The 14,133-nt window shown below is 47.4% G+C and overlaps 1 protein-coding gene across 1 annotated transcript in view; it reads right to left on the bottom strand.

The window, feature by feature from the left end:
- Positions 1 to 1,143: 1,143 nt before the first annotated feature.
- The window catches only part of MARCHF3 (membrane associated ring-CH-type finger 3), a 144,594-nt gene continuing 131,604 nt past the window's right edge, over positions 1,144 to 14,133 (bottom strand). The window contains exons 4-5 of the mRNA XM_037028553.1: positions 8,550 to 8,759; positions 1,144 to 2,055 (exon numbers count right to left, since the gene is read on the bottom strand). Of these exons, the coding sequence (XP_036884448.1) occupies positions 1,897 to 2,055; positions 8,550 to 8,759 (369 nt within the window). The 3' untranslated portion in view covers positions 1,144 to 1,896. The remainder of the gene's footprint in view (positions 2,056 to 8,549; positions 8,760 to 14,133) is intronic.

Below are 14,133 nucleotides of genomic sequence, written 5' to 3'. Positions count from 1 at the left end.
TCAGTTGGGAGGTGTCACCGGTGAACCCGGCAGCTCAGGGGCTACGGCAGGGTGGGCCTCATTTATCAACGGTATCACGGGGCTACTATTCACCAAGCCAGCGAGTTGGACTCTCGGCTCTGGAAATTTAATGTGTGACAGCTGTGTGCAGCCAGTGGTGTCCAGCATTTTAAAAAGGTCAATTAAGAAACGGTTGATGGTGGTGCCGCTAATGATAGCCCAGAGGGGTGAGCAGGGCCGAGGAAACAGCAGAAGGGCTGAGACGTATATTACTGGAATCGAAGTGTCGAAGCGGAGCGTGGTGGGGAGGAAATCTATTGTCACAAGTCGTAAAGCACATCTGAGTTTTGCGCGCAGAGCAGTACAGCTGTTTCCCTTCCCGGCGGCGGCGCGGGAACAGGCTGCGCGCGAGAGGAGGTTCTGCAGACAAAGGCGACACCTGCATCAGCGGATCAATCTGCAGACCCAAATCGTTACCCTTCTCATGGCCTGTTCCTTTGCACTTTCTGCTCTCCCACGTGGGGAGCGTAAGGCAGATGCTGGAGTGATATTCGGAATGTGGGTCATGTTCTAGAAATCCATATTTTAAGCATTCCCCAAAGCGGGGCTCCGCCCTCTCCCCCTGCGTGTGGGCGGGCAGGCAGCGGGAGCAGGCGCTCTCCTCAAACCACGCATCCGCTCGCAGGTTTCAGGGGGCACGCAGACGCAGGCACTGCCGGTGCCCTTTACACCCGCACAGATAAAAGAGGGCCATGACGCCCTCAGGAAAAGTCTATTTCAGCCTCTGACAGAAAGGCTCATGGTTGGGGGAAGGTCCTGTGTGGGACTCTGTCTTCTGAAACTGAGACAAAGGGGTCTTAGAGGGCTGAGACGGGCTGCCTTTTTTTTTTTTTTTCCACATCTACCTGTCAAGCTGGAAATTCAATAGAGCAATGAGAATGCTAATTGATATGCAAAACAGGTCCAGGGTTCCTAGAAATGTCTAATGATCCTCCGAGTCGACACGAATGCAGAATTAAGACATGCGCTGAAGGAGACGGGAGTGAAAACACCAACCTCTTTCCTTTTTCCTTTTAAAATCTACTTTGGGAAACTTTACAGGTTTTATAATTAAAAATAAAAGTATTGCAATCAGTGGGGCTTGTCTTTCACACACTGGGTATTTATTAGAAAATAGCTTCCATCAGCTGTCAGTACCAAACAGGAGCGTGCTTCTCACCATCTTTATTTGTTCTCTTTAATGAAATTTAAATAAACAGCTCAGTGTGGGGAGAGTTACCACACCTCTTTTTCCTTTGAAGTCGGAATAATTAAATGAGGTTTAGTACAAAACATCCTTCAAACACGATGTGTTCTGCAGTCATTATGCTGTCCCCTGAGCACGGGGAGAGAGAGATGAGAAAGACCACTTCAGCTACCAAACGGCCCCGAAGAACCAGTAGTAGGAAACCAGCAACAATAAACTAATTCAAACCAAACCCGTCCAAACCAAGAAACCAGTTTTAACATTGGCTTTTGATTTTGATTACCATCTAAGTTTAATATATATATATATATATTTGAAATAGTAATAAAAAAGGAAGAATTGAATTGCATCCTTAGCAGGACAACCTTCCTCGTATGTTAAAGAGGTGTTCAGGAAATTCCATACAGTATCTGCTAAATACATGTGTTTGGCAGCTTAGCAAATATCATATGACTGCAGCATCCATGATTTGAAGTGAAACAGCATTTGCTCTCTTCCGGCAGAGTCCGTTGCTCGGGACAACGCGCTAACAGGGCTCTGGATGTTCTCCGACCCACGGGCAGGTTAGGACAGGTTGGGGGTGGCTCAGCGCTGGGCCCCAGTGCAGAAACTTCCAAACCCAAACAATGAATCAGCCAACCACACAAATGTCAGACAATTGTCTCCTTTGAGTTCCTCTTGACAGAATGGAGGCCCAGCAGCGACTGCTGGTTAGAAGGTATGTTGACAGACTTTGGAATGAGGAGAATCACCCTCTGATTGGTCCGACGCCATTCGTTGTACAATCGACAGTGGTACCTAAATGACACCTGTGGGTAGGAGAGGGAAAATAAGGGAAGGTTTCAGGTCAGCAGACGCCGATACTGAACCCAAGAATCAAACATGCCGTGGGACACGGCTCCCAACCACCGGCAGCGCGCAGTACAGCGGGGTGAGGACCTGGGTGAAGCTGCTCTACTGAACTGGGTGTTGCGGCATTGGGCACCAAGCAAAGGGCACCCAAGTGTGATCACACAGGAATGGCTTGTGGACAGGCTTCTTTCATTCCTCCTCATGGTGGGTAAAATCAGGGTGTCAATAGGAAGAAAGGCTTCTTCTGAGTTTTGGGGGATAGTGGTGTTTAAGTCCCAAAGCATCTGTGATGAAGGAGTTGGCTAGAAGCAGTGGGCGGAGTGAGTACAGCGCCAGCTCCCCCAGTGGTGGGACTGAGTGATGTGCCTTTTTGGTCCAGGCTTCTCTCTGTTAAATGGGAGGGATGCTAGGGCTTCATGCATGGCACCCTTCTGCAGGTTAGACACCGCACAACCCAAAGGACCCCATCCACACCCCATTCATGCATTGCACCACTGTGACAGGAAGGGCATCTCTCTTACTGTGCGGTGGACAAGCTGCAAAACTATACTGGGTGGCCCTGATGGGTGAGCCCCAATGCCTCCAGTCCCAGTATTCTGTGACACCCAGAGTTCTGTGGGAAGCTTTGGCATGGGCACCAAGCTCCTCCAATTGGTTCTTTTGAGCCACAGGGCCTGGTGCCCACCTCAGCATGGCATCAAGTGCCCTGCACATCAGTGTACTTGTTTCTCCTTGGTGCTAGAAGCATCTGGAGATCGGGGCTTCTGTTGTTTTCATCTTTACATGCCCTACACCTATCACAGTGTCTGCCAATGAGAAGTTGCTCAGTGGGATTTGTTGCATGAATGGATGCATGAATAAATACCCTACGCTTTCGAATTGCAACACTGCTTAAGATTTAAGCCTGTCTTATACATGCTTGACAGTATGAACAGGGAACCTGTGGTTAATTTTGACACAACTGTGTTTGCTTCTTATGCAAATGTACTTGAACGAGATGATCACACAGGTAGTTCGTTTTGGAGAAGGCTGGCAAAAAGCACTGATGGGCTTCCCAGGAAATTCAGAGTTTCACCTGTACTTTTGAAGATGTACAAACTGCCTTTAAAAATGGGGGCAGGATCCAGTTTGAGTGCATCCAGATGACTAGGTTCTGGGAAAGAAGGTGCCCATGGGTTTAGGGTGACAAATTATCCATGTGTGGGCTGGGCCGTTCAGCCCTCTGGGGTGGGTAGATTGGGTTGATCCCAGGACAGGTCAGAGCATGGCTGACTCAATGGTTTGAGGTTAGTGTTTGCAGAAGTGAAGGACAGTGCAGGTCCCTGATCAGAAAGGGCTTGTTAGGCTTCATGGCAGGATCAAAAATTCAAGGCCACTCACTCAAATATCTGAGGCTAGGAGGCAAATGCCACAGGCTGAGTGCCAGAGAGATTTGGGTATGAAAATATAAGCTTTTAAACTCACACAGATGTGCTTTTCTCCAAAAGGCCCTGAACATGCCAGAGCAGATCAGGGATTTTTTTTTTCTTTTTTTTTTAAAGCTTGATTCTCTTTTATCTATTCTGTCCTGCTGCTGCTTGGTGCTACTCATGAATGTGAGAGGCAGGTTGGAAAGCCTGCTGTTCAGGGCCAAGGGCAGGGAAGAGGTAGAACACAGACAAGTACTAATGAAGAGCTTTGGCAGTACAAGAAGTCTCGGATCTGGAAATATTACAGGAGAGCTGAATTTCAAATCAAGAGTCCTTTCATTCATGATGTTAAAGAGCCGCACATGCTTGGCATCAGCAAGCAGGGATCAGCGGTGAGTGCAGGTGGGCAGCTCCTCCTTCCACGGGGTAGGGAGGCGAAGGCCTGGGGCCCTGGGGCCAGGCGCGCGGGCCTTGGAGCCTCCTCCTCTGTGTAGTGGCTCTGTGACTTTGGGAGGGTTGCTTTCTATCTCCAAGTTGCAGTTCCCTCATTGTAATACGTAAATAACGATATCTGAGATAATGCATAAAAAGCACTTAGCACATGCAGCACAGGGAATATGGGCAATACTATTGTAACAATTACGCATGGTGTGAGGTGAGTACCAGACTTACAGGGCTGATCACTTTATACGGTATGTAGGGTGGGGCAAAAGTAGGTTTACAGTTGTGAGTATGCAAAACCCAGACTTTATTCTTGTATTATTATTTATTAATCGTTGTAAATTATTTTTCATACAAACAACTGTAAATCTACTTTTGTCCCACCCTGTAAAAACCTCTAACCACTATGTTATACACTTGAAACTAATAATACTGTGTGTCAACTGTTAAGTGAAAAACAAAAATAAAAATAAAAAAGCACTTAGCACAGTGCCTCACACACAGGTTAATGTTCTTGGCCTGTTATTTTTGATGGATTAAGTACGGAAAAGATGGTAATTTTGTGACAGTCCCGCTCAGATGTAGGAAATGGGGGGAGAAAGGAGGTTGGGCATCTGTTTTAATGATGCTCTCAGCGTGGCGTAGGGTCGGCCTGTACCACCTGGGGTTTGTTAAGAGTATCAGAATTTGGGGCTCTGCCCAGACCTAAGGAATCAGAGCATGCCTCTTAACAAGCTCTCCACGTGAGTGCACACTCATTCCCGCCTGAGAAGCGCTGCTTCCAAGAACACGGGGAGTTCACAACTGCGTTGGTCTCCCCGTTCCCCCTCCGGAAAGTACAAAAACCAACCCACTTGTTCAGACAAACAAATGAGATATTACTACGCACTAATCTATCTTAATTGCTATTAACTACCGCGGGTGGCAGGCACATCCAATTAAGTGGAAGGCATCATATGCAGATGACTCCACGTGAGGGAAAACAAAGGAAGTTGCGAGCAACTGCCCCGGGTGATCTCGGGCGCCCGCCTGTAAGAGCTCCCTCCCTGCAATGGGACAGAGTAGGAATAAAAGGGGATTTGATTTAGAGAAATAAAGAGGCAGTGGGAGGAAAATGAACATAAGCCAAAAGAAGCTATAGCAATAGGAGCATTGGGAACTTCAGAAATACACAATTTCTGAAATTCCCGAGGTTTAAGAGAGAGCAGGAAGAGAGTCAGACTGAGCCACTATTGTGATAAAACGACCCCTCGTTGGAGAGGTTTCTTGAAGTGCATTCATTTCTTCATCCAAAGGACATTTATTCACCTCCCGTCTTGGGTAAGGTCCGTATGAAGAGTTAAGAGTTAAGATCCCGCACAAGGAGAGGCCCCCACCTCCCCCGTCAGCGAGGTGACAGGCTGTTGCTTGACATTTGCCGTGGAGTTGTAGTAGGCTTTGGGAAATCTTATTACACATTGTCATTCTGCCCCTCCTCTGCGGAGGGGGTAACTGTGCGACAGTGAGGTTACCCAGGGTCCAGAGCTTTGTAAGGAGCCTTTTCAGAGACGGGCAGGCTCTCTGATTGCGCAGGGAGGAGCACTGCGTGGGCATTCATCAGCGGCAGAGGTGCCCGGCACAGGGTCACAGTGAACACCGCCCCGCTGCACAGCCGTGGGCTCGTGGGGGTGTGTCCAAACCGGTCCCACAGTGAGCCTTTTGGGGACAGTATTTTATTAGAGATTTTTCCTCCTTATAATGAGAATTTAAATGACCCGCCCACGGGAATGGGAATCAGCTGGAGGTTTCAGAATGTCCTTTCATTTCACTCTGTGATGGATGGAACCAAAGTTTCTGTGCTGGGCACTGCCTGCACCATGACCTTTGGGGAGGACTTCCCGCCGTGCCTCCATTCTTGCGCCTCTATGGACAACTTCTTAATGGTTAATGTGGACTCAGTTCTCAGCGAGCTCTCCTGGAGTCTGTCCGGGGACGTCCAACAAACAGTGTGTGATGTGAACAGTGACGTTTCGGGGGCACCCCTCTCCGGGCTCTGAGTGGGGATGGCTGAGGCCTGGGCCTCCTGGGTTCCAGGTGCTTGTGCTTCCACACAGCAGGTTCCAAAGACAGGACTCCAGAAGCGCGTGTGGAGGGCAGGCCCCCTTGGCCCTGGGAGTGGCGTGGAACTCCAAAGGCATTTATAGGTAGGTGCACAGCGTGGATGCGTGTCCCTCTTCATCCAGCCCCAGAGGCCCCTCTGGGAAGACCCCTCTGAGGAGCGGGGCTGGGACTGACACAGTGTTTGTTTATCTAAGACATTTTCACAGCATATTCTCCTTAAGCTTGACAGCTTGTTTACAATGGGTTTCTGCTGGAGGGCAGTTTCCAAGTGCTGTCAGTTTCTGAATTACAGCTCTTGCCAGGGCAGCTCAGTACAGCATTTATCTGGGAAGGAGTTCGTCTAGACTCCGTAACCTATCGCTGAGCTGACACGGCAGCACAGTTTTCATACCAGTCAGAGGGCCAGCGGCTCCACATTTTACAGAGGGCTGGTGGGTGGAGGGAGCTGGGGGATCCGGGAAGTCGCAGGAAGAAAACCAGGGCGCCTCTGCCAGGTGCTCTGATGCATGTTCCCATCCCACCTAATCCTCACAACAGCCCATTGATCCAGGGGCATCAATCATTTCCTCCTTTTTTTTTTTTTTTTGCGTAAGAGGAAGGATGATCAGAGAGGTTAAGTACCCCGTTCAATGCTACACAGCTATTAGGATGTAAATCTTGGGGTCAAACAAAGGCCTTTGGACTCTAAACACATGTGCTTTTTACTAGGCTGCACTGGCTCTTGGAAACGTTTCTGGAATGAAGGATATTACCTCTCCCCTGAAGGAGCCCCCCACTCCAGGTACCTGTCGCACCCGCACCTCCCTTTCCACTAAAATGGCAGAGCAAACAGGGTCACATCCATTTTTCTCTAGTAATTTTTCTTTCTTCCTTCCGTGCTCCTCCCTGCCTTTCTCCCTTGTTGGGTAAGTGGATGCTTTACAAAGCTGATTTTCAAAAAGGCCTTCAATTGCTTTGAAAGCTAGTATTCAAGTCCATACTTTCATTTAAGGAACTCTTCTAAGAAACATGGTAGACAAGTAAGACTCTAATCATGCTAAAAAATTATTTTCCACAGTATTTCCCCCTGCAGTCTTTCATGTTAGTCTACTAGCACCAGGGGAAGCTGGCAGGATGGATGTCATTACCATTCCCACTGCACGGATGGGAACACTGAGGCACAGAGCAGTGACATGACTTCAGGCGGTGCTAGCTAGGCTCTTTAACTTCCTCTTTCTAACTCTCTTCCCATCACAGCATCCTTGTGAATTCTGAGGCAGCTTTATAAGGAATTAGGATACAGTTTGGGAGCACAGACTTTTTAAGGAGTCAACAATGGTTTCATCTGGGGGCTTCATTAGGCTGGGAATGGAATGCCTACATTAACCAGAGGCCTCAGATCATGTCTAAAGCATCAGGACACTCCCTGTTTACCAGGGCTCAAGTCCGGTCCTTCTCGCTGAGCTTGCACTGTGCCCCCCACGCACTGTCTGAGCACTTTCACCTGAGGGGACGCACAGGAGGGAAATGAGCAGGGGGTCGTGGTCAGGGTGGTAGGAGTGGCCACTGGCAGGTGGGCAGGGCTTGGGAGGATGAGTGAGCGATGGAAGCTTCCCCATGCTGACACTGTGCTATGGGACACAAGAACGGTCCACTTTAGACAGGAAATACATACTATGTGTTTCAATAACAATGAAACATGCTCAGCTTAGAAACAAGCAGCGCAGAAGAGGAATGCGAGGAAGATGGGGCCCCTTTTCTGAAAATATTCTAGATAGTGATGTTCTTCACTGCATGTCCCAGAGGGACATAAAGGGAGAGCAAACGCTGCACTTTGTGGGTGCTGCCAAGTGGCACCCCGCAGTCAGTTCCTTAACAAGTGAATAGGACAAAGACGACAGAGATGTTTACAAATCTTCCTCCTCTACAGCCGGAGTGCTTATTGGGAAGTGGTTTTTCTTCGGTGGCAGCTTCTGAGCTAGATAATTCGGTGTTTTTATGGGCAGCAGGGTCAATATCCCAACGCACAGAATAAGCATCAGGCACCAGGCAACCCCGCGCCCACTGAAGACTACAGGCCATGGTCAGGGCGTAAGAAGAAAGTGACCAGTAGGAGGACCCATAGTCTGTGCAGACAGCGACAGCGGCAGTGGCTGTGTGCATTGCTCAGGATACACTAGGATCCCCACAAAATATGAGGCACACAAGCAAGGGAAGGAAAATGCCGTGCCTTGTAACAGACAGAGCCCAGACTACCCGAGGGGAGGAAAGTCCAGGGTGTGTGTCCCTGACTGGTGGGCTCTCAGAAGCTGGGGCTTTTTCTTTACTTGACCTGCTCTTCCCAGCAGCGCACGTCTGCTCACGCATTGTGCGCACACACATACACTCACATGTAGCAACAGACCAAATCACACTCTCGCAGCCTGAACCAGCAGGTGAGATGTGATACAGACAAGCTGTGCCAGCTGCGGGGCTGCCAGCTCCAGCTGGCCGGCATCCCTGGGGCTGCGGGCCATACTTACTAGTGTCCAAAAGAGGTAAATAGTGAAGAGTGCGACAGTGAGTGCAATCAGTCCCACGGCTTCGAGCCGACTACTAAAGTGCAGGTGGTCCACGGCGCCCCGCAGGCAGAGCCAGCCTGAGATGGTGGCCAGGGGAGTTATGAACAAGAAGCACACCATGTCTCCAAACAGAGTCCGCTTCTCATGCTGGGGGCCTGGGTTTCTCAGCCACTGCCGAGGAGAAGGAGAGAGAGAAAGACAGGACACAGTTAAAACCCTAGGTGGCGTGGATTCACACGACTCTGAAGTGGTCTCTATCTGCAGAATCTGGAAAAAGGCACCTCTGACTTGTTCTGACATCACAAGGGAGCATTAAGGGCTCATTCCCATGCCTCCGCCCCCTGAATAATAGTGATTATGATAATAATATGACAATAGTGATTATGATAATGATGATGATGATGATAATAATGCTTCCTTGCTGCAGATGGCCAGTGTTCTTGAAAATAGTTCAGTGGTTATTATTACAAATCCCAGTGAGTCTAAGTGGAAGGTGGAGAGGATGTTATTTTTGGAAGGTAATGGTTGAGGTGCCAGAAGTGCTCTCATGTAGCCAAAGCCTCCCAGTGTCTTGACCCAGGGAATGTGGGCGGGAAGGGGTTAACTTGGCAGGCCTGGATGGCTCAATTCCTGCCCATCCCCAAGAAAGACATGTTTGCAAGACTGGCTCCTAGGGGATGAGCTCTGAGTCCTTGTGATATTTTGCCTGGTGAATGTTTTGTATGCCTGAGGCATTGGGCCACAGGGTAGCAGTGTAATCAGATAGCTTCTGCCAACAATGTGATTTATGCTGAACACCTCCTTTTGCAGTGGGAGTGGGGGGGGCGGCTAGAGTTGGAGTTCTGAGGGTAGTCACTCAGGCACTGCGTGCCTATGCGACTGACCCCAACGAACACCAGATGCCAAAGCTCCGTTGAGCTTCCCTGGTTGATAATGCTTTGTATGTACTGTGACAATTTGTTGCTGGAAAAAATAAGCACAGAGTAATGTGAGACATTACTGGGAGGGGACATCTGGGAGCTTGTGCATGGTTTCTCCTAGACTTTGCTCCACGCACCTTGTCCCTCCACTGATTTTAACTGGCATCCTTTTGCTGTAATAAACCATAATCACGAGTGTAAGAGCTTTTCTGAGTCCCATGAGTCCTTCTAGCGAATTATTCAGCCTGAGGGTGGTCTTGGGGACCACCCACAAATAGAGACTCACCTGAGACCATGAACTCAGTAATGCCCACCCCCACCCCATGTTTTAGGACCCTGAACCTACTACTTAGAACTGTCCCAGACATTTTAATTTTGCTACCATCTTGCCTGACCCAAGCCCAAATAGGATGGGGAGAATTTTGTGCTTGTTTAAAGACTAGACCTGAGAATTCCCATAGGATGGGGTTGTTGTCCTTCCACTTGGGAACTTGCTGAGTATCTGCTGAAATGTTTTGCATAAACTACTCTAGAAAAAAATTACACTTACATATTGGTGTCAGTGTATATTTCTACCACAAGGCCTGACGGCTTCAAATTAGTATCGAAACATGTCCTCAACCAATTTGACACTCTCGTATCGCCATCCCATGTAACAATGAGAGAGGCCATGGCGTCCAGAGGAGTTGGGTCAAACACAGGTAATGGGGTGGGAGTGGGGAGAGACATTGGTGGTTCTGTCTTCCATCTTGTCCTACCAACAAAGGGGAGGCCTAGAAGTGCTGGGTGCTGGCCCCCAAATGGGAGCACTATGAGCCACTGAGCAGACACCCCAAGTGGCCATGGCAACAACTTCCACAAATCCACTGGTGGGAAGCAAAGGATCATGATAGAGAAGATGAGAGAGGGTGGGTCTGACCAGAGAGAGATGGGCATGTCATGCCCCAGGGTGGAAGGAAGAGACAAAAGAGCTGTAAGGACCAGCCAAAGACACACAGAGTGGGCAGAAGGGACAAGAAGTAAAAGGCACAGAAAAAGTTTCCTGGAAGATGCCCATCCTTGGGTGTTTGCCTGAGGCAGATAGTAAATGACCCAACATAACAATCCACCTTAGAAGGGGGCTGAGATGCTGACAGGAGTCATTTCAGCTCAAAAACAGACCTAAAGAAATATTGGAAAATAGATAATGGGGTGTTGACCTGCCTGTGAATATAAATAAAGTATTACAAAAATTAATATAAATACCAAATTGACCAAGTGCAAATGTGTTGGAATGCTACCTCGGATGTCCCAGCAGCTTCAAAGAAACTTAAAAAAATCTCATTAATGAACATTTTCTTGCTTAAACACTAAGAAGTGGAGAATAGAAATTGGGTATTTTAATTTAAATTTTACAAAGGCTCAGCAAGGTTAACTGATTGCTCCAGGTGATTCCAAGGTCAAACTGAAAAGAAGATCAGGGTCTTGCTTATTTTTCATGGTTTTCTAAAATGAACATGGATCGTTCAGATGTCTTATCAGTACGCATTTGAAAACTAAAGTTGTGAGACATTCAGAAATCCAGATTATTTTATTTTATTAAATATATTTTATTGATTATGCCATTACAGTTGTCCCATTCCCCCTTCACTCCCCTTTACCCTGCACACCCCTCTCCCACCATTCCCCCTTTTGTTCATGTCCATGTGTCACAAGTTCTTTAGATTATGTATTTCCCGTAGTATTCCTGCCCTCCCCCCTGTCTATTTTCTACCTACCGTCTATGCTACTTATTCTCTGTACCTTCTCCCTCCTTCTCCTCCTCCCACTCCCCTGTTGCTAACCCTCCATGTGATCTCCATTTCTATGTTTCTGCTCCCAATCTAGTTGTCCTCTTAGTTTGCTTTTGTTTTAGGTGTGGTTGTTAATAACTGTGAGTTTGCTGTCCTTTCACTGTTCATATTTTTTATCTTCTTTTTCTTAGATAAGTCCCTTTAACATTTCATATAATAAGGGCTTGGTGATGATGAACGCCTTGAATTTGACCCTATCTGAGAAACACTTTATCTGCCCTTCCATTCTAAATGAAAGCTTTGCTGGATAGAGCAATCTTGGATGTAGGTCTTTGGATTTCATGACTTGGAATACTTCTTTCCAGCCCCTTCTTGCCTGTAAGGTCTCTTTTGAGAAATCCGCTGACAGTCTGATGGGTACTCCTTTGTAGGTGACTGTCCCCTTATCCCTTGCTGCTTCTAGGATTCTCTCCTTCATTTTAGTCTTGGCTAATGTAATTATGATGTGCCTTGGTGTGTTCCTTCTTGGGTCCAACTTCTTTGGGACTCTCTGAGCTTCCTGGATTTCCTGGAAGTCTATTTCCTTTGCCAGACTGGGGAAGTTCTCCTTTATTATTTGTTCAAATAAGTTTTCCACTCGTGGCTGTTTCTTTCCCCCTTCTGGTACCCCTATAATCCGGATGTTGGAACGTTTAAAGATGTCCTGGAGGTTCCTAAGCCTCTCCTCATTTTTTTGAATTCTCATTTCTTCATTCCTTTCTGGTGGGATGTTTTGTTCTTCCTTCTGGTCCATTCCATTGATTTGAGTCCCAGTTTCCTTTCCATCACTATTGGTTTCCTGTGCATCTCCCTTCATTTCAATTAGTTTAGCCTTCATATGTTCCTCTAATTTGTGGCTAAAATCAACCAATTCTGTGAGCATCCTGATCACCAGTATTTTGAACTGTGCATCTGAAAGGTTGGCTATTTCTCAGTCACTTAAAATTATAGGCTCTGGGGCTCTGAGCTGTTTTTGAGTCATAATGTTTGGTCTGTTCGCACTGGTTATGTATGAGGGGCGAAGCCTTAGGTGTTCGTTAGGGCTGGGTGACCCAGTTGCTGGGTTGTGATGCTGTATGTGGGGGCGGGGTCAGAGAGGGGAAAAAATGGCGCTTTGCTCCGCTCTGCTCCCTCTCAGATTTCTGTCCCCTCTGCAGCTTCCCACAAGCAAATTGGGCCCCTCTGGTATTGGTTCCCAGGTGTATGGGCCCGTGAACTCTCCAGGACCCTGTGGGTCTCTCCAATGAACTCTCTGTGAGCCTGGGAGCCTCTCCTGGCCCCTCGACCCTGAGAAAGTCTTTCTAATTGGTGCTTTCAGGCTCTAATTCCTGTTGCTGGGGCCCTAGCCTGAGCGGTCTGTCTCACTGTTTGCTCCTTCGCTTGGTTTATCTGCGCGTGAATGTGTAACTGCAGTCAGCCAGCCACTCTGTGCCCTCACGGGGTCTGCACGTCGCCACCCCACACCTGGGATCCACCAACTGCCTCCGCCTCTGCTCCTGGGTCAGTCGGACAGAATGATCTCTCCATCCCGACCCTACTCCACCGCTGCCTCTGCCCCTCTTACCGGTCTGGCTGAGTGGTTTGTTGTCGGACTTCTCTGTACAGTTCAATTTTCACTGTTTTGGCTGCATTTTTGTTTCTAAAACTTTGCTGTCTTTAAATTTAGTTGTGGGAGGGGGCACAGTGTTTCCACCTATGCCTCCATCTTGGCTGAAAGTCCCAGAAATCCAGATTCTTAAACAGCGGTGCCCAAGTTGCAGCGACCTGACTCACTTGCAGTTTAGACTGTCTCTAGGTACAGATCTGGAAGCCTGAACTGATTTTGCCGTTGGAACATAGTAGGTTCTCAATAACTGTAGCAGGCTCACAGACCAGCTGACTACACTGGCTGACTTCCTCTGATTTCTTTTACTTGGGAATTCTGAATACACTTTATTAAAACTAATTTAGTGCTTTACTTATCTATGTGGCCTTTGACATTACCCAGTGAAATAACTCAGGTACGGAAGGAGGTAATTATGAATCACTACTTACCTCTGTCTGATATGAAGTAAATTGGAAAGGCAAATTAGAAATTACTATTGCTCGTTCCCAGTTTCTTATTTCCTAATTATTTTTGATCTTCTATATTCCTGAAAAATTTCCAGGCCATTTTATATGTACATGATCACCCAATACCAAGGTTCCATACCTTATTAACACTATGTACGTATTGTTGGCTTAGCTTACTCGTTGCGTTGTTTGCTGTGGGGTCATATTTAGGTATGAAGTCCTTTAAACAGGCACTGTTATGTTAACGTCTGAGACCTCTTCAGAACCCCGAGGGTATTTATCTCTTATACAAATGCAGCCCCTGAAACAAGGCCAGTGGTAATAACATCTTTTGCTGAGAAAAAAAAAATCACCCTGTGCCACAGTAAGAATCTCTGCTAAAGATCCAAGTAGGCTGATAAAGGACATTTATATAAGCAGAGTTTATGAGAGAAAACATGTGGTTATACCTCAAATTTCCCACAATAGGGGATGGTCTAAATAAATTATGGAATTTACTAAAAATAGAATACCATAGAGTAATTTCAAATAGAATACCATAGAGTAATTTCAAGTGATATAAAATATATATTTTATATTTACTGACATGCTGTGTTGCTGAGCAGGAAAAGAATGCTACTGAACGGAATGTACAGTGTGATCCTGGGTATGCAATCACATATTTACATGCACGTAGACACTGACTCTGACACAGAGGTAGCACATTCACACAGACACGGACCAGCACACCCAGCAAAGCTGCGGCTCTTCCTTGTAGCCACT

Source organism: Sturnira hondurensis, unplaced genomic scaffold (genome assembly GCF_014824575.4).
Source record: "Sturnira hondurensis isolate 20B ecotype Veracruz unplaced genomic scaffold, ASM1482457v3 Scaffold0001509, whole genome shotgun sequence".
Taxonomy (NCBI): Eukaryota; Metazoa; Chordata; class Mammalia; order Chiroptera; family Phyllostomidae; genus Sturnira; species Sturnira hondurensis.
This window is presented reverse-complemented; position numbering and strand designations above follow the sequence as displayed.